The sequence below is a fragment of the Eulemur rufifrons genome, chromosome 9 (assembly GCF_041146395.1).
Source record: "Eulemur rufifrons isolate Redbay chromosome 9, OSU_ERuf_1, whole genome shotgun sequence".
Classification (NCBI taxonomy): Eukaryota; Metazoa; Chordata; class Mammalia; order Primates; family Lemuridae; genus Eulemur; species Eulemur rufifrons.
This window is the reverse complement of record NC_090991.1, coordinates 35,028,363-35,047,383: the sequence shown is the minus strand read 5'-3', so window position 1 is coordinate 35,047,383 and position 19,021 is coordinate 35,028,363. Positions and strand designations below refer to the sequence as shown.

The window sequence follows — 19,021 nt, the reverse complement described above, 5'->3', positions numbered from 1 at the left end:
TGACAAGGAACCAAATCTGAAGTTTATTTGTGCTTTTCAAACCAGCTAGAACAACGAGCAACTTCCTCCTCTCAAGGTTTCTTTCTCTCTCACCCTCTTTGTGATGAGCCTGTGGAAAAGGCACCTGTGGATGTGTGGACGTGTTTGGAGTCAGGGATGAGCTATGACTAGGCAGGTTTAGTTAACGGGTTTGATGAATTTGCCTCTTCCCACCTATCTCATTGGTGGTTCACAGTCACTACTTCAGTCTCTTCAGTAAAGGAGAGTCCATTGCGCTGGTGGCTGGTAGGGTGGCAGGAGTAGGGAGTGGGGGCTCTTGATGATCAGTTTCTTCATAAAGGCAGGATAGAGAGAAGAATATGTTTCCTAAAGGAGGAAAAATAAATAAATTTATTTTTATTTTATTTTATTTATTTAGAGACAGGGTCTTGCTCTGTTGCCCAGGCTAGAGTGCGGTGGTGTCATCGTAGCTCACTGCAGCCTCCAACTCCTGGGCCCAAGCCTCCTGAGTAGCTGGGACTACAGGTGTGTGCCACCATGCCTGGCTAATTTTTTTTCCTATTTTTTGTAGAGATGGGGTCTTGCTATTGCCCAGGCTGGTCTGGAACTCCTGGGCTCAAGCGATCCTCCCGCCTCGGCTTCCCAAAGTGCTAGGATTACAGGCTTGAGCCACTGTGCCTGGCCATAAATTTGCTTTTATGATTCAAAATATAGAAGTATAAAAGGGCATAGAGTGAAAACTCTTCCCCCTCCTACCCTCTCTCATAGTCATGCAGTTTCTCTGTCCTTGGAGGCAACCATGTTATCATTTGGTGTCTCTTTCCAGAAATACCTCATACATATATAAGCAAATGGGTATTTGTAGCCTCTACTCCCTTTTTATACAAATGGGGCAAACGTGGCCTACCCTTCTTTGCTGCTTTTTTATTTTTACTTACCAATGTATTCCAGAATGTATTCTATAACAGCTTCCCTTCCTTTTTTTACTATTGCATAGTGTTAAATTCAATGAATGTACTATAGTTATTTGACTAGTTATTTATTGAACATTTAGGTTATTTCCAGTCATTTGCTATGACAAATGAACCTTGTGTGCATATAATTTTACATGTGTGCAAATATAGCTGCAGGATAAGTTCCTAGAAGTGGAATTGTTGGATCAAAGAGAATGAGGAGATAAACAACTTTAAATAAATGACAAAGTGAAAGAGGATGAATTTGTTTAGATTTCACAGAAAAATTCCAACCCTTCTGCATTTATGGCCAGGAAACAGAGTCCTCATTGGCAAAATCATAAAGTCAAACCTTGAGTGACTGGCCCGAGCTGGAGCTTTATGGTTGTACAAGGGCATTGGAGAGTAAGCTCTATCCTTATGTATTTTTCTTTTTTTTTTTTTTTTTTTTTTTTTTTTTTTTTTTTTGTTGAGACAGAGTCTCACTTTGTTGCCCAGGCTAGAGTGAGTGCCGTGGCGTCAGCTTAGCTCACAGCAACCTCAAACTCCTGGGCTCAAGCGATCCTACTGCCTCAGCCTCCCGAGTAGCTGGGACTACAGGCATGCGCCACTATGCCCGGCTAATTTTTTCTATATAGATTTTTAGGTGTCCATATAATGTGTTTCTATTTTTAGTAGAGACGGGGTCTCGCTCAGGCTGGTCTCGAACTCCTGACCTTGAGCAATCCACCCGCCTCGGCCTCCCAGAGTGCTAGGATTACAGGCGTGAGCCACCGCGCCCGGCCCTTATGTATTTTTCTAAATAAATTCACTCAGCTGCTGCTGCACAACAGAATAAGTCCTGGCCTGGAAGACTCCGAGGACAGTTTGTATCACTGTCACACTGATGCAATCCTTCACCCCGCCCCCGGCAATAAAGGCTGCTCCCATTTCGGGCCAGAAGATGGAGCTGGTCTTGGGGGCCCTCCACCCCGATCCCAATTCTAAACAAAATCCACTCTGTACCCAAGTGGCTCCCACTGATATCCCACCCAAATTAAGCACTCACTCCCACTATTTTAAAACACAATGTGGTTCTTGTTCATAAAATGCAAATCATATCTATCTATATATATATATATTTAAGAGACAGGGTCTTGCTTTGTTGCCCAGGCTGGAATGCAGTAGTGCAATCATAGCTCACTGCAACCTAAAACTCCTAGGCTGAAGCGATCCTCCTGCCTCAGCCTGCCAAGTAGCTGGGACTACAGGTGCATGCCACCATGCCTGGCTATTTTTTTAATTTATTTTTTGTAGAGACAGGTCATGCTATGTTTTCTAGACTGGTCTTAAATGTCCTGGTCTCAAGTGATCCTCCAGCGTTGGCTTCCCAAAGTGCTGGGGTTGCAGGTATGAGCCACCGTTCCTTGCCAAATCATTTCTTTCTTTTTTTTTTTTTTTGAGACAGGGTGTTGCCTGGACTAGAGTGCAGTGGCATAATCATCATAGCTCACTGCAACCTCCAACTCCTGGGCTCAAGTGATCCTCCTGCCTCAGCCTCCCAAGTAGCTGGGACTATAGGTGTGTGACACCACCAAACTATATTCTTTATTACTTCAAAGTTAATTTGATTATGTTCCACAGGAATCCTCATACTGTATTCCTAATCTTTGTCAGTCATATTGCAACATATGGGCATTTTTGGAAAATGGTGTCCTGGATTTGAGAGCTATGGATAAACGCAGATCTACCCTTGTGGCAAAAATTCCTAGTTATCTCCCAATATCCACTCTCCCATTTTTATTAATAATGAACCTTTCATCTTTAAGGTGGTCACAGGGCTATCAGCTTTCTTTGCAGCTTGTATCTGGCCAATGGAATGTAAGCAGAAGTGTGTGTGCAACATCTATGAAGTGTCCTTAAATGGAGAGGGTATGCCCCTCCCCTTTTATTTTTAGCTTTCCTGCTGAGTAGGATGCAGACAGGACAGCTGGAGCTGGAGCATCTATCTTGGCCATGAGGTCACCTTGGGAATGTTGGCCACACACAGAGGAGCAAATAGAGAGGATACTTGGGACCTGGATATGTTGGGCCACTTTCCTCCAGATTTTTACGGAAGAGAAAAATAAATTTCTGTGTTAAGGTTAAGTCATTGTTATGTTGGATTTTCTGTTACTATTAGTTGAACCTAATCCTAAATGACAGGGTCCCCAAATTTAGGAAAAAACAATTCCAGACGTATTTTCTTTCAATGGTGACTCATTAGCATTACTTTGGGAAGTGAGGAAAAGCTACTTCACCGGCAACTCCCATCTTTCAAAAAGAAACTGAAGTCATGGCCTACAAATTCTGCCCAACTAATGGGCAGTTCATTGACAATGGTTCTGATACCTGGGCTTCATTTTTCTTCCACTTCAAAGGCACTGGTGAGATACTCCTTTGGAACAATCCCAATGAGGCTGTTCAGTTCTCCTACCCACCAGCCATACATGTTATACTCCTGAAAAATGAAAAAGAAGACAGTTCAAGTCGAAATTTGGTCATGCTTCTGTTCATGTTACAGTGAGCTCATGGGAGATTCTGTTGGGTGCTATCGTTGTTGGTGTCATCAGAATGAACTGTTAACATCCATGATGAGATTAGTAAATTTTAAAAAGTCATCCAGCGGAAGCATTTTAAAAGAAATGTTTTCATTTTGTCACATTCCTGTCTACACTGTAATCTTAGCACATTTGATGCCACTGTTGAGCCTAAAGAACAAATTTTTTTTTTTACCAAGCAGAATGGTATGGCTTCTTCAGAGGAAGTTGCGCACACACTAAAATGCCAGAACTCTAAAGATATTCAGGGAGTCAGGTCATAGTTCAAATCAATAATATTTATCAAGCATCTTCTATGTGCAAAGTGCTATTTGAGTTCCCATGAGGTATATAATGATGAATCAGGAGATTGCTTACTCCTTGGGAGTTTACAGCATATAGTAATGTGCTTTGGAGTCAGACAGACTGGGATCTAATCCCTGTTTGGTCATTTAGTAGCCATGTGAGCTTAGTTCCTAGCTTTAACTTCCTCATCTATAAGAGCAGGGGTAATGTCTCCCCTCCTCTCTGCTGTGGGGCTGTAAGTGACACTGCTGAAGTGAAAATAACTGAATGTGTGTGATACACAGTAGGTGCTCTAAACATTAGTTTCCTTCCCTGGAAGAGGTGGGAGATTGACAGGTACATCAATAATGACAGCCAGGAATAAGTGCCACAAAAAAGGGCAAAAAAGAAAGGGGATGAGAAGGTTTAAAGAGGGTTTAAGTCAGTGGTCCCCAACCTTTTTGGTATCAGGGACCAGTTTCATGGAAGACAAGTTTTCCATGGACCAGAGAGGGGGATGATTTAAGCGCATTACATTTATTGTGCAGTCAAACCTCTCTGCTAATGATAATCTGTATTTGCAGCCCCTCCTCAGCGCTAGCATCACCGTCTCAGCTCACCTCAGATCATCAGGCATTAGATTCTCATAGGAGTGTGCAACCTAGATCCCTCGCATGTGCAGTTTACAGTAGGGTTCATGCTCCTATGAGAATCTAATGCCACCGCTAATCTGACAAGAGGTGAAGCTCAGGCGGTGATGGGGAGCGGGTGTAAATACAGATGTAACTTTGCTTTGCTTGCTCAGCTCAGCTCACTCACCATGGACTGGTACCCAGTCAGCAGCCCAAGGGGTGGGAGGGGGGTTGGGTTCAAGGGTGGTCACAGGGGTGAGGATAATGCTCTTTGAATACAGAAGAGCTTTTTATTTATTTATTTATTTATTTATTTATTTTTGAGACAGAGTCTCGCTTTGTTGCCTGGGCTAGAGTGAGTGCCGTGGCGTCAGCCTAGCTCACAGCAACCTCAAACTCCTGGACTTAAGCGATCCTACTGCCTCAGCCTCCCGAGTAGCTGGGACTACAGGTATGTGCCACCATGCCCGGCTAATTTTTTGTATATATATATATATATATATATTTATTTTAGTTGGCCAGATAATTTCTTTCTATTTTTAGTAGAGACAGGGTCTCACTCTTGCTCAGGCTGGTCTTGAACGCCTGACCTCGAGAGATCCACCCGCCTCGGCCTCCCAGAGTGCTAGGATTACAGGCGTGAACCACCGCGCCCGGCCCAGAAGAGCTTTTTAAAAGCACACCAGATGTTGAACATTATGGGACTATTTCTGGAAGCACCAGAAAAAATGTTTTCCTTCCTTTAAGGAAGTAAAATTAGGATGAAACTAAAGAGAATATCACATATTCCAGTTCAACTGGATTTGAGGTTCCATGGAGCTAACTATCTGCTTTTTTTGCACACCTGGCTAGTGAATTCTACTAGGAAAAAAACAAAAGAAAGAAAACTAAGTTGGTGACATGTAAAATTCAGGGTCCCTAGCATTAACTGGTGATCTTTTTTTCTCTACATAGTGATATTTGCCTTCATCCAACTCTGCTGATTTCCTACCTTCTCAGCAAATGACCTCATCTCCACCTTTAAAGAGAAAAAGAAGCCATCACATTTGTCAACCTCCGCCACCAAAGCAGGAACTTACCTGTACTGACAACTATCCTTCTTTCCCATTAAAGTGGGGGAGGCATCCCTCTTCTGGTTTAAGACTGTCTCTCACAATATGCACTTGTAACCCCTCCCCTTTCTTTCTTTTTAAAAAAATTTTTAAATTTTTTTTTTTTTTTTTACCACAAGAAGATTCAGAAGAGACCCTTTCTTTCTTAGAGATGAGGTTCTGTGGGGACTGACCTCTTCTTCTAATGTAAATGGTTTCTTCCTTCGTTGCTGAAAGGTGTTAAAGTTCCTATGCCAACTTACACTTCACACACTTACTGGAAGAGTTTACTCACTCATTGTCCCCACTTCTTCCTTTCTATTTGCTCTTCAAGCCACTCTAATTGGGCTCTGCTTCCATCACTCTACTTACACTCTCTCCGTGGTCTCCTAGAACCTCCTCATTGCTCAAATTCTCTGGTTACTTCTCAGTCTTTAACTTACTTGATCCCTTAGTGGTGCTGGCTACTACTGATCCTTGTTGAGGCATTTTCTTCTCTTAGTTTCTATGATAATCATACTCTCCTGGTTTCCCTCCTACCTCTCTGGTTGCTTCTTCTCTCAGTCTCCTTTGCAGGCTCATCTCGCTCTATTCTGCCTTCTAATGTGGTTGTTTTCCAGGGTTCTGTCCAGGCCCTCTTGTCTTCTGACTTGATGCACTTTCCTTGAGCAATCCCTCATACCTCTGTAGTTTAACCACCATGTCTGTGTTAATAACGCACGATGAGAGCTCCAGCCTACATCTAACGGTCAGACCCCAGTAGCCAAACGCATGTCCACTAAGCTGCTTGAACTCATTATTTCCTAAATTTAACCTATAATTTTGCCTCTACCCCCATCCCCACTCCCAAACTATTTTTCTTTACTTTCTGTGTTCTCTGTCTCAGTGACTGGTATCACAATGCACTCAGTTATCCAACCCAGCAGTTGTTTCCAGTTTCACCCCCTTCTTCACTGAGTCCTTGAGCCCTGCCAATTCTCTCTCCAGAATGTTACTGGAATCCACCCTCATCTCTTCATTCCCTTCACCAATACCCTAGGGTCATGTAACTGTCATCTCCCATGAGGACTATAGAAACAATCTTCAAATTGATCTCTGTATCTGTATTCTTGTTCTCCTCCAAGCTATTTGTTCTGCGGCCAGAATCTTTCCACAATGCACACTGATAATGTCACTGCTGTGTCTGAAAACTTTCAGTGGGTTCCCACTGCCTCTTGTCAACTTCTTAATAAGATGGACAAGGCCCTGCATGACCCATTCCTGCTTACTGCTCAGCATTATCATTCACCCTCTAGATCTAGTGTCCCTTAGTAAAACAGAGCTTGTCTCAGCTACTCCCATGGGCTACAGTCTCTCACCTTGGAGCCTTTCCTCTGCCTGTTTAGCCTCTGCTTCCTCCTCCATTTCATGGGGCTCACTCCTAAACAACTTTAAGATCTCAATTCCTGAGTCCCTTATTCTCTAGAAGCCTCTCCTTGCCACTCTGACTGTGTGGGGGTCCTGGCTACATGGTCCACAGTGCTGTGTACTCTGTTTTGCTGGAAAAAAGCTCATCACTCTGCCTTATATCTGCCTGTCTTTGTCTCAGCGTCAACCATGAGATGGAAAGTTCTGAGCGCTGGGCTTTGCTTGTTTTGTTTGCTGTTGTATTCTCAGCATTCAATACTAGACACAGCAGAGAGTGTGGCCAAATAAACACTTGTTAAATGAGGCTCTGATGAAATGAAGGAGGCAGTGGGAATTTGTACTCTCAGCTGAGCAGAGTTAGTTACAACTAATTCCAAGATATTCCCCTGGTGATTGAACTGGTTATGGCAGAAAGAGATCAACTTCCTTTGGGGACAGACTTCCCAAATGGCTCCCTAAGTACTGAGAAGAGTCTCAAATACCACAAGAATTAAGACTGACCCTTTTAGGACCAGGTAATTGCCATTTTAAAAAATCTGTCTTTGGCTGGGCGCGGTGGCTCACGCCTGTAATCCTAGCACTCTGGGAGGCCGAGGTGGGCAGATCGTTTGAGCTCAGGAGTTCGAGACCAGCCTGAGCAAGAGCGAGACCCCATCTCTACTAAAAATAGAAAGAAATCATATGGACAGCTAAAAATATATATATCAAAAAAATTAGCTGGGCATGGTGGTGCATGCCTGTAGTCCCAACTACTCGGGAGGCTGAGACAGGAGGATCCCTTGAGCTCAGGAGTTTGAGGTTGCTGTGAGCTAGGCTGACGCCACGGCACTCACTCTAGCCTGGGCAACAAAGTGAGACTCTGTCTCAAAAAAAAAAAAAAAAAAAAAAAAAAATTTAAAAAATCTGTCTTTAATGACTGAATGTGTCCATCCACCACCTCTTCCTACCACGCATCTTCCCATTCCCTCCCTCTCCCAGGCCAGCATCTACCTACAGTTTGCACTGCCTTATGGGAAATTACCCAGACTCCCTCAGCTTATGCCTGTCAGGATGTTTTTAAGCTCCTCTTGGTACAAGTTATGTAACTGTCCATTTTTCAACACTGAACTTAGGGCAATTCCTGCCTTAAGTTTTCTTGGAGTGCTGCCTTGTGTTTACTGAGTTGCTGGAATGTCCATATCTACAGGGCCTGCTGTGAAGGAAAAATACATACTTCATCTTTTTCCCTTACTGTAGCTCATAAGAACTACCTTTAGCTCTTCTGCTATTTCACAGGCAGAGGATAGGCACAATGTTGTCTGACAGTCTTTTGACCCAAGTCAACTTGCTTAAACATGTGTGAAATGTGGTCTACCTGCCAGATGCTGTCACCTTCCATCACCTGGAGGGGATAGGATAAGGCATTTGCTCCCTGGGGACTGCTCAAGACCCCTGACTTTGACTCACGCTTTAGCCGTAATGCCAGGAGTAGGGACCAATCCTTGGGAAAGTGCTCTCTGCCAACTCTGAAGAGGGTGCAAACAGGAAGCAGATGAGGCTCAGCAGGGCACCTGCAAAGGCTGGGCTTCCAGTCTGTTTGCTCTTGCTGGAGGGGAACACTGACCCTGCCGACTGCAGATGTAGTAGCTTTACCACAGTGGTGAGAACTGAAATGAGTGAAATCAACTCTCTGCCCTTCAAAACAAAAGAGCGGGCAGAAGTGTAAGGAGGATGGCACAGTCTCAGAGACCATATGTATCCTGCTGTGGGAGCCTGGGAGCTTAATCAAAGCACCTACAGGTCCTGGGATCTGACTGTCTTTTCCAGATTTCATCCCTTGGCTGGATACCCGAAAAAGGCTGCAGGGCTGAGATGTTTAAAGCATGAATGGAAAATTTCTAGCTTTCTTTCCCAGTACCACCCCCCATGCATTGCTCCAGCCCAGTCTGAACACCACGAGGTATTTTAAAATAATTTCTACTTTGATGAATTGCTGGGGAGTCCACAATTGCTCATAATCAAAGGGAGAAAAATGCAAATGAGATCCGGCCGAGAACTATCACCACCAAACGTTTATTTCACTGCACAGTGCCAAAAAGAATTAAAACAACATTAAACTCACAGCAATCATGTTTAAGCCCTCGTTTCCAAGTGCCAAATTGCACCACTCTGGATCATACAGATGTTCGTTAATTATGCTAATTTTTATTAAACTATTAAAATGGAGAGAGTACTGGCTCAGCCAGGCAGACCTCAGCTCTGAATGAACTCTGCTCTTGTCTAAAGGTGCTAATTTACTGCATTTTTATTAAGTTGCTGATTCTTGGATTTTAGTTTTAGCATGGCAGAGAGAACTAAATTTCTGGGATCAATGTTTTCCATAAACTCTGACTTCTCTTTGCCCAGATGTTTGGAAAGACTAGAAAAATGCTGAAAGGCTCCTAGAAGACCTGAAATCTCCAATGCAGAAGTGTTCCTACCTTTCAGGTGGGGATACATACCTACAAGTGGCAATGCTAGGGCAGCAGAATGATACGTGCTCCTCACTCCATCACTCTCTCTATACTGTGAATGGTAGAGCTAAGATTTTAATTACACAAAATTGTTAAATGAAGATGCTTTAGATAACAATATAAAAAGTTATTTAAAAAAATCCTTCACATCAGTGCTTGCTTCTTGCCACAAAATCTTTTTAGAAGCGTTTCACCCAAAACAAGTACGGCATGTGGTTTGTTCTTTTCATAAATATTTCTAGGCTTGATTAAACATCTGTTTCTCTCAACATCAACCTTGCCCCACCTCCTTGAACCGCCCCCTGCCCCAAAACCAAGAAGTCTTAAATGTGGACTCCATTATCTGGTTGGAGAAGTTATTGGCCTGGATGAGCAAAGCACTGAATGAACCTGAAAGAGATGCAGCGCTCACCATCAGCAACAATCAAAAGTGTTTATGGGGGATTGCACACGCCATAAAAGGATTTATGCTGCTAATCTCCATCAACAAGGAAAAAAAAAATCCTACCAAACCTGCCATAAAAAGAACAGCAAATTCTATAAACAAAAAGCAGTATGGCCACCAACAACGGGCATGTCACACAGCTTGACTCTGCCTCCAGTGGTTTCCTATTGCTGTTTATGGTTTCAAGACTATCATGGACCTCCTCAGTGCTCCTCCTGTCACAGGGCCCTGAGTCCCTGTGTGGTGCTGCAAATACCCTGTCAGTAGGTGTCAGGGGATATCAGGGGAAAACCAGCAGGCGCCTATCATAAGCCTTAAAAGAGATTAAATACCCCTACTCCATGATTGCTACATTTTAATTTCTCTCCTCCCTGCTGGTTCCTATTTGTATGAGCTCTTCCATGGCTCCCCTGGAGTAGCACAGACATGACCTGGAATGACCATCCTGTCTTGGGATGAGAATTCAATTTCTAGGCTCAGTGAATCCTAGGCTGTTCCAACAAAAGGAACTCACCATCCTCCAGGGCACAGATGCTTAAACTGGAGTCTGTGAACCCCTGGCTTTTCTATGGATGGATGTGAAGGGATCTTTGAACTCCCTGAAATTGCTGTAAAATTTTGTGTGTATGTGTACATGGGGTGAGGCCCAGACCTTTCATCAGATTCTCAAAGGGTTTATGAACCCTCTGCAGTTTAGCAACCAGCACTCTCGGGGGAAAAATCAATGGTCTTTATGGTCCAGATCTGCACTTCAGCCTGGTGTGGCCATCCCCCCTTTTAAAAAACTGCAATGCAGGAGAATCAAGAATCCTCATTCCTTCCATGCTGGGTTTCCTAGGCTTCACCCTCCAGGGGCAGAGGCTGTTTCTTCTTCAAAGGCTGACTGAACTTGTTTATCCTTTCTAAGGCACGATGTTTTTAACTGTGACTTAAAAGTTGTGGTGTCTTATCATTGTTTTCATTCAAATCTACATGATGGCTTTTGGAGCAAGTTGTTCCTGTCAATTCCCCTGAGAATGTTTGTAACAGAAATATTCTCTTTTCACATTGAATTGGGCTCCAAGCCTCCATGGAACAAGATTCCCAGAAAATGTCTCATGCTTTTGTTCTTTTACCATCAAATTTCACTATAGCAGTGCTTGTAAATAAGAAAATTCCTCTTCAAGGGAACAATCAATCAGCCCCTAACATGAAAGATCAATAAATCCTTGATATATGTATGGGAAAGGTGAATGAATCATGGAATTACTGGTTTATGATTGCTTATTTCTCTTATTAGTGTTTTGCATCATATATTATTATTAGTAAAGATGGGAAATTTGAATTCCTAAGCAGAGTAGATTGTAATATTCCAGGGTCAGCCAAAAACATCATATTTTTACTCTGGATTGACCCACAAATTCTCTCTCCTAAAATCCAGCTTTGGAAATTTAATGCTTTCTTAGGATGTCATAAATTATTACATAAATTGAGGGCTCTAACTCAGTACCCTTCCAACTGTTGAGAAAAACAAGGCTGGGAACAGGAATTGTTCACCAAAGACAAACAGGTGCCTGTTTTTCAGCACAAATAGTTTTATGAAGAGATTTTCCAGAAGGAGAAAAGAAATGGTCAGTTGGGGGGCTGGTGGGTTAGTGGTGTTGGAACCTGTGAAAGGATCGAAGCTCAGTGCTTGGCTGAAACCTTGCGTAGCTTGGCGGCCTCTCCAGGCTGTTTTACAGTGTGTTCTAAGTTCTTGGCAATCATTTTCTCTTTTTCCATTATTCAGAGTTTTGGTCTATAAATCATAATAAAAATGAATCATTAAATTTGCCTCAATTGAGCTAGTTTTATTTATTGTTACATTTCAGGGAACTTGCTAACCTGAAGATTGATGGGACTGGATACAGGGGAAGGTGTGTGAGTGTAAGGAAGGGGACACAGACAGGCTGGGTGATCAGAGAAAGCAGTTGGGGGGCTCATGGTGACAACTCTACAAAGTGCTCCCCCCGCCCCAGCTAAGCACTGAGTATTCCGAGAGGAGGAACGTGTCATCTAGATGGAGGGTCTGAGAGCGCTTGAGTGTAAAGCTTACGTCCTGAACAGGGTGGGGGTGGATGGTGATCAAGTCAAGGCCAGGGAGGTGTGCAGGGCCTGTGCACACACTGAACGCTGGTGGCGATGGAAGTGTGTGAAAACACAGAGTGGGGATGCAAGTGCTCGTGACAGAAAAATCATAATCTGTGAAGGTAAGAGGGAAGGCCAAACAGGGCTATGAGAAAGAGAAACAAAAAAAGCAGCACACAACTTGAACTTTACCTAAAAGAAGAGAGAAAGGATAGAGGGAAGGTAAACACTTTGCAGATGGGAGAAAACAAGGTGCCAAGTGCAGAATTCAGGAACAATAGAAACAGCACTATTTCGGAGCTGATAGAATTGTGATACCATGTGAGACGGGCGTATTAATATGTATTCCATAAACTGCTGCAGCTCACAGCTCTGCACCGCTCTGTTTTGCTCTGACCGCAGTACCAGCCTCAGGCACCACAACACAATTTGGAAACAATGTGACGGAAATGTTTAATCTGCTCGGCCCATCTGTGCTGCGTATTTCTCCAGATCTCCCTGAGAGAGGCGCCTTGAATCTCCACATTGCCTTTAATATTCTCCTAAATCACCTCCCCACTGCACTTCAAGGGCCATTGCTACAATATCACAGGTTCATCTAAAGTGCAATGGGGAGGGGGTGTGGGGGGAGGCGCAGGCCTGGAGATTTTTTATTTTAAAATAATTTCCAGAGATCGTCTTTTCTGCTTCCTTTAAAAAAAGAAGTTATTTTGCTGTTGCCGTAAGGTTATTGAGGTTGTTTGGTGCAAAACAGGGTAGGATAGAGTGGAATCATTCTCCAAAGAATTATTTTTATTAATCTCGATTCTCTCAAATGGACATGGGAGGGAGTTAGCAGATGCTCGTTTTCTCGTTTCTCTCCTTCTCGCACCTCGCTAGGGTGATGTGTTCATTTGGGGCTGGTGCCTCTTGCCTTTACACTCTTGGCATCAGGTACTGGCTTGGTAGTTTCCAGGGCCAATCCTGACCCTGCTCCGCTCTAAACAAAGCCATCTCGTTCAAGACAAGTATACATTTAGTCTCTGGTAAACATGCCCTCATCAGGAAAGGACACTATCTACATTATTAATTTTATCTTAAAACCTTAGATTTTCTCCTTTTAAGTACAGATGTTGGGTGTCAGATTTCTGATGCCTTTCCCCACATGATTGTGCCAGATTCAGCAATTTGGGTCTAGAATGTAGAAAGCTGGGGTGGGTTTTGGAAAAACAGGGGATGACAAGTCATCATGTTCCAGACCCTAGACAAATGGGAGAGAGTTGCACATCACCAAGAAAATTAGGATTCCTTTTGCTTTGTGAATTAAAGAAATTAATAATTTAATCCTCAAGATTGTTCCAGCGAGGGAAAGGCAACGTCCCAGTTGCGGAGCCTTACAGCCTGTCGGTGTGTTACATCATCTGCACACATAGGCGTTTCCATGACTACTGCTTATAGCTTCATTTCCTGGATCCCTCTAGGGGGTGTCACAGCCAGATCCACCTGCTTTTCACCCTACCCTCGGTGGGGTCACGGTAAGGTCGCCAGAATAAATGAACGTGGGTACTAATGATCTGTTTACTGCTGTTTATGCTCTGTGTGTGTCAGGGGCACGCACATTTAGAGAGCTCATTATGGTTGCAATTAGAATGCACCATCGCTAGATATTTAACTCCTTTTTCTTTTAAATTAGCATTTTAATAACATTCTTTGAGCAGAGAAACAAAATGACCATTTTTCACGGACAAACTTCTAGCTGTAGGTGCAACTTTAATGGCAAAGTTGTGAAGGGGAAAGAAGGGAGAAAAAAAGGCCATTTTTACTGCTTTTACTCTCCTCCTTACCAAAAGGATATTTTTATTTGCTTTCTAACACACTCAATTTCCTAAATTTGTTTTGAATCCAATTATTTTGGGTGGTTTAAAGTACCGCACTCTTGTTGGACGGAAATTAGCAGCGATTGAAATTAACTTTTTATGTGACCTGTGAAAGGGGCTAAAATAATTACAAGTGTGTAGAAGAAACTCTCTCTCCAAAAGACCGTTGCTATAGGATCGGGCTGTGATTAGATGATACCATTATCAGGATATCTTTATACAGCAACTGCAAGGGCTTTTTTCTTTAAAAAGGTGATTGCAATTATTGTTTCTGTTTTATAATTCTTAGGATTTTCTTATAGAGGATAAGTGATGACAAAAACTTCTCATTATAGATAGGATAAATAAGAAGCAGAAAGAATGAAAACAACAACAGCACCGTTTACCATTTAAAAATGGTGAGAAACAACATGAAAAAGCAGGAAAGTTGGAACGGGAAAGATACAAACAATGTAGAGAGCCACTAGGTCAGAATGTTTCATAAGGCATCGCTTTTTAGGAATCAGCCAACACTTTTTCTAGGTGTTTACAGATGCTCTGTTTGTGTAAAGTACAGTGAAAAATAACAATTTGAATGTTTCGATTATCTTTCCCAGTCCGTTCCATTTTCATTATTTATTTCCTATAAATGGGGACCTTGCTGAACATAATTCTGCAGACAAGGAGGTGGATGGGACAGCCAATGTGAACGAGGAGATAGATGGTGGGCACGTGTAAGATAGATGCTATGCGCTTATGAAAAGGAGCAGTCTGTCTGCATGTGAACATCCACAAAGTAGAGCAAGCAAGCGTGTGAACTACAGCGGGTATTTATAGGTGGAAATAAAGATGCAAGGAAGGTTGTGTGGAAACAGGCACACAGAGTCTGAAAAGGTTTGCTTTTTTCCTACCCTCTTGGAATCCACGTCCAAGTTCCGCCTAAGATGTCCCATGCTTGCTGTGGCTCCTGTGAACCTCACGAGCCTTTCCATGACAACAGACGGGGATTTCACAGCCAGAAGACTTAGGAGGTCAACAGTTGAAAAGCAAGAGTTAGAAAGTGAGATCTTTATCGACAGCAAAATGATTCCACTATCTCCCCCCTCCACTCAAAGATAGAAGGAGGAAATTATTTAAAGACGCAGAAGGAAAAAAAAAAAAAGGAGCCTTTCTAAAAATGCAAGTTGAAAATGTTTATGCTTTTTTATCAGCCTAGTTGCACCTTAGAATCTGCCATTTCATAAATAAAATACCGATGGCATAGACTATAATTTGGTGATAGCTACCCCAGGACATATCTAGATGCACTTGTGTTATTTTAATTAAATACTGCATTATGGTTTGTGACAACTACATAGCTACATCGTAAATGAATTCAGAATTAAAGTGTTACTTAGGCATCCAGTAATTTTTGTCTCATTCCTCAGTTTTACAAAGCAAATAGCTATAAAATCAAGATGTTGGTTCATTTACAGATGGAGCAGGATTGTTGTCGCTGTTTTTTTTCCCCTCCTTAATCCTCATGCACAAAAAGAACACAGAGCTCAGAGTCTGGCTTGCAACACTCTTAGCTTATGAGCCACATCACAAAGAAAAATACATCCTCTTGACTATAATGTGAAATGCTGAATATTAATTGCTGGTATTATGCTTATCTTTCTAGCCGGGTTCTGTCTTTAAACAATTATTCTAATGGGCTAGAGTCGTGCACTGCAAGGAGATTTTTCTCCTTTGTTTATTAGTTAGAAACCTGTTTTATTTTATTTTATTAAAAAAAAATAAAGTTCATAATGTACCATGGAAGTTTTTAGTATTTGGAAGTCTTCCCAAATATGGCATATTAGTAGAAACAGAGAAACTGCTGAATTTCTCTGCTAAAAAGATGATGCACATTTCTGCATTTAAAAGAAAAAAATATTTTTCATTTTAGCAATATTAATGTTTCCTTAATGAAACTAGAGAGGCCATTACAATTTGATATAATCAATTGGTTAGTTTAAATGTCACTTCACTAGCAAATCATAAGAAAGGTTCAGAATATTCTCATCTATTAGGGGCAGATTTTCACTCAAAATTAATATGATAGAATAAAAATTGTTGTTCAAATCTGAGGAATGAATTGTATCTTTAATGTGTCATACATATGTCAAGATGAAAGTTTTTAAATAGCAAGCTTTCTGAAACCATTTTCCATTATTTCTAGTTTGAGAATCAATATGATCTTTTTATTAGTTTTAAATACCCTGCCTCTGGGAATGTCTGCAAATTACAACTTTCTAATCAATTACCCCAAACCCTGCATAACTAATCCTATAACCTCCATAGATGTAACCGACTGTTTGTTTGCAATGAAATTTCAATTTTGTTTCAATATTTTACTAGTTTGGTTGGAGACCTGAATCCATACAAAACTAAGAAACACTGGCAGAAGAGGTTTGGGGAGGCTGAGTTCCTTCTGAGAAAATAATTACACAGGAACAAAGCTTTTGCGACTCCTTTTAAATAGGGCATCTCACTGAAATGTCCTCCAGCCTCTTTGGCAGATTAGTGAGGAGTTTATTACTAAATCTCTGTCTAATAAACGTGCAGTTGACTCTGGAGGAGCTGCTTGTTATAATACTGGCGGCGGGAAATGGAGGGAATGTCACAGTTAAAGACACAAATTTTCCCCATAATATATTCGAATGGAAACCTCTGAATCCAATACTACATGGGCATATCTAATAAATTCACAATATTTCAGTCTCAACAGCCTTCACTGGTTAGTTTTAAAGATTTATGTGGTAAAAAATTACTCAGTGATGAATATGGTTTATTCTGTGCAGTATTGGAGGTATAAGGAATTAAACTACCGTCTTTAACAGTGAATTTATTATTACCTCTGTCAAAAGACGAAGCCTTTAACAGCATTTGTTATAAATTCACTGCAAAATAAATGGCTGGAATTTTTTACACTGGAGTTTGTAAAGCATCGGGCGATTCTGAGTATTAACCTAACCCTGCCATGGCTTATGTGGTTCTAGGTAAACATTTCTGTCTGGGCCTTGTAGTTAATTATCTGGTTTGGGACCTTCCACCTGCCTGAAAAGTGTGTGTGTGTGTGTGTGTGTGTGTGTGTATAGAAACTAAAAGGTCCTGCCCAGGACAACAGTCTAGGAATAAGGAGATTAAAGAGGAAAATGAAAATTTTATTCTTTTTTAAAAATGAGTTTTATAAGGAACGGCCAGTGTTTGCAGGATAGGGCTGATATGCAATTGGGCCTCTTGTTAGCAGGTTTACATGCACAAATATGCACACACACATAAGCACCCTCTCCCTTTTGTCCTCTCTTGGAATGGGTGTCCCCTCATTTATAAAAATTACCTGGAAGGAATGAGGCTGCCAGGGTTTGTTCTAGACGATTGGTTCCTGTCTGGGGGAAAGGAATGGCCTCTACTGAATTTGACCCGTGTATGACCGTTGCCTTCCAGCTGACCCCAAATCCCATTCCCATCCTCCTAACTCTGTAGCCTCCCATAGGGGCTATTAATGAGAGAAAACACCATCATCATCATCATCTTCGTCATCACAGCACAGTGTTGACCTGCTTGTTAACATGAAACGGGATGGTGGGGACAGCCTCTGCTTCTCTTTCATACCATCATAAATAAGAAAAGATATTTTGTGGTAGTATCCCCTCATCCACCCCCTTTGGTTAGGTCAGAGGTGAATAAGCGCTCTTTGACAGGCATTGATCAGTTTCATCACACTGTTTGGGCAGCTTGTGCCCCAGGCCTGTATTCTCCCCACTTATTACCCCCAAATTACCTACCAAATAATCCCCCGTCCATCCCCCAGTCAGCTACCAGAGGGTATGGTGCCTGAGGAAGTCCTAAATGGACACTAGATGTCACCAAACACCTCCTTTCCCTCAGAGCCCTGAAATTAAAAAAAAAAAAAAACACCAAAAAAAACCCCAAACAATCAAGACCCTTCATTCAAAGCAATTGAAGGAATTAACTTATCTGTTTTTATGAGGGCTGTTGTCACATTCAACTAAGCACACTTAAAAGAGGAAGTATTGCTGCATTCAGATAATTTTTACAACATACAAATCCCTTTTGGAGAGAATGGGGTCAAGGGAGGGGAAAGGTCCACATTCTTTAAGTGGCCCTTTGAGGGAGTAGGTGGAGAAAACTGGGTTTTAAAAATCCCATTATAACAGACATAGTCTTATGTTAACATAGTCCAGGTGTGCCGGGACAGGCCTGCTGTGTTCAGATGACTAGAATCTGGGTTTGGAGCCAGGATCCAATCTGAGTTTTAAGTAGCTCCAACCCAGGGTGACAAAGTCTGTCTATCCTCATCCCTATAAGGCCCATGTCTACCAGACAACATCATGTGTTCCAAGCTAAACTTGACCTTATCTGAAAGGCTCCCTATTTCCACATCAACTGCACCAGCAGGGAAAATGACCCAAAGCCTGGTGTGCTTGGGCCATGAGAATACTTTCTCACCCCAGTTAAGCTACCTTACGTGGTGCCCAGCTTGTTGCTCCAAGGCTGATTGCCATGGAAATAAGGCACTAAACAAAGCCTTAGAGGAGCCAATTCATGAGGCACACAACCCAAGCCCAAGAGGTGTATCCTACTAGTTCAGTTTACTTAAATGGAAGACCTCACCCAGGAGCATCTTCTCCTTTCTAGTCAATTCAGAAAGAGTTTTCTTTTTCGTTGTCTCTTTAATTCACCCTCATCTGCTGGACAACCCATGTTACCACCATAAATTACTTCTGGATGGAACAGGATGCTTATTTTTTTAATGGACATTTATTTAAGAGTTGTCTTGAACAGTGGAACGAGCAACTTTATTATTTAGAAAGAATGTTTCCTGGTGAGAGACCTTGGAGCCGTGAAGACAAGGTCACTTCTCTGAAAGCTGGGACTTGAGATTTGTTTTATCCAAATAGAGGCTTCTTATCTCTCCTTTTCCCACTTACAACAAGCGACCATCGTGGTGCTGGTCTACAACAGGGCCTTGCGATCCTCAGATAAAAGGCACTAAGCCAGGCCACAGCGTTATTGCATGGAGGGTGATTCAGCACCTGCCCTGTCATGCCTAGTGCCCAGGCGGAATGGATTTTTGGAGTACACCTGTTGTTGAAGCCCTGCCAAGTACTGATGGCCACTAACCCCCAAATCACTTTTCCCCGCTGTTGATGTTTGGAGTGTCAGACA

General features: G+C 42.2%; 1 protein-coding gene across 1 annotated transcript in view; it reads right to left on the bottom strand.

The window, feature by feature from the left end:
- SKAP1 (src kinase associated phosphoprotein 1) overlaps nt 1–19,021 on the bottom strand; it is a 264,643-nt gene continuing 245,622 nt past the window's right edge. Inside the window, exons 12-13 of the mRNA XM_069481285.1 lie at nt 3,324–3,432; nt 1–366 (exon numbers count right to left, since the gene is read on the bottom strand). Coding sequence (XP_069337386.1) covers nt 3,331–3,432 — 102 coding nt within the window. The 3' untranslated portion in view covers nt 1–366; nt 3,324–3,330. The remainder of the gene's footprint in view (nt 367–3,323; nt 3,433–19,021) is intronic.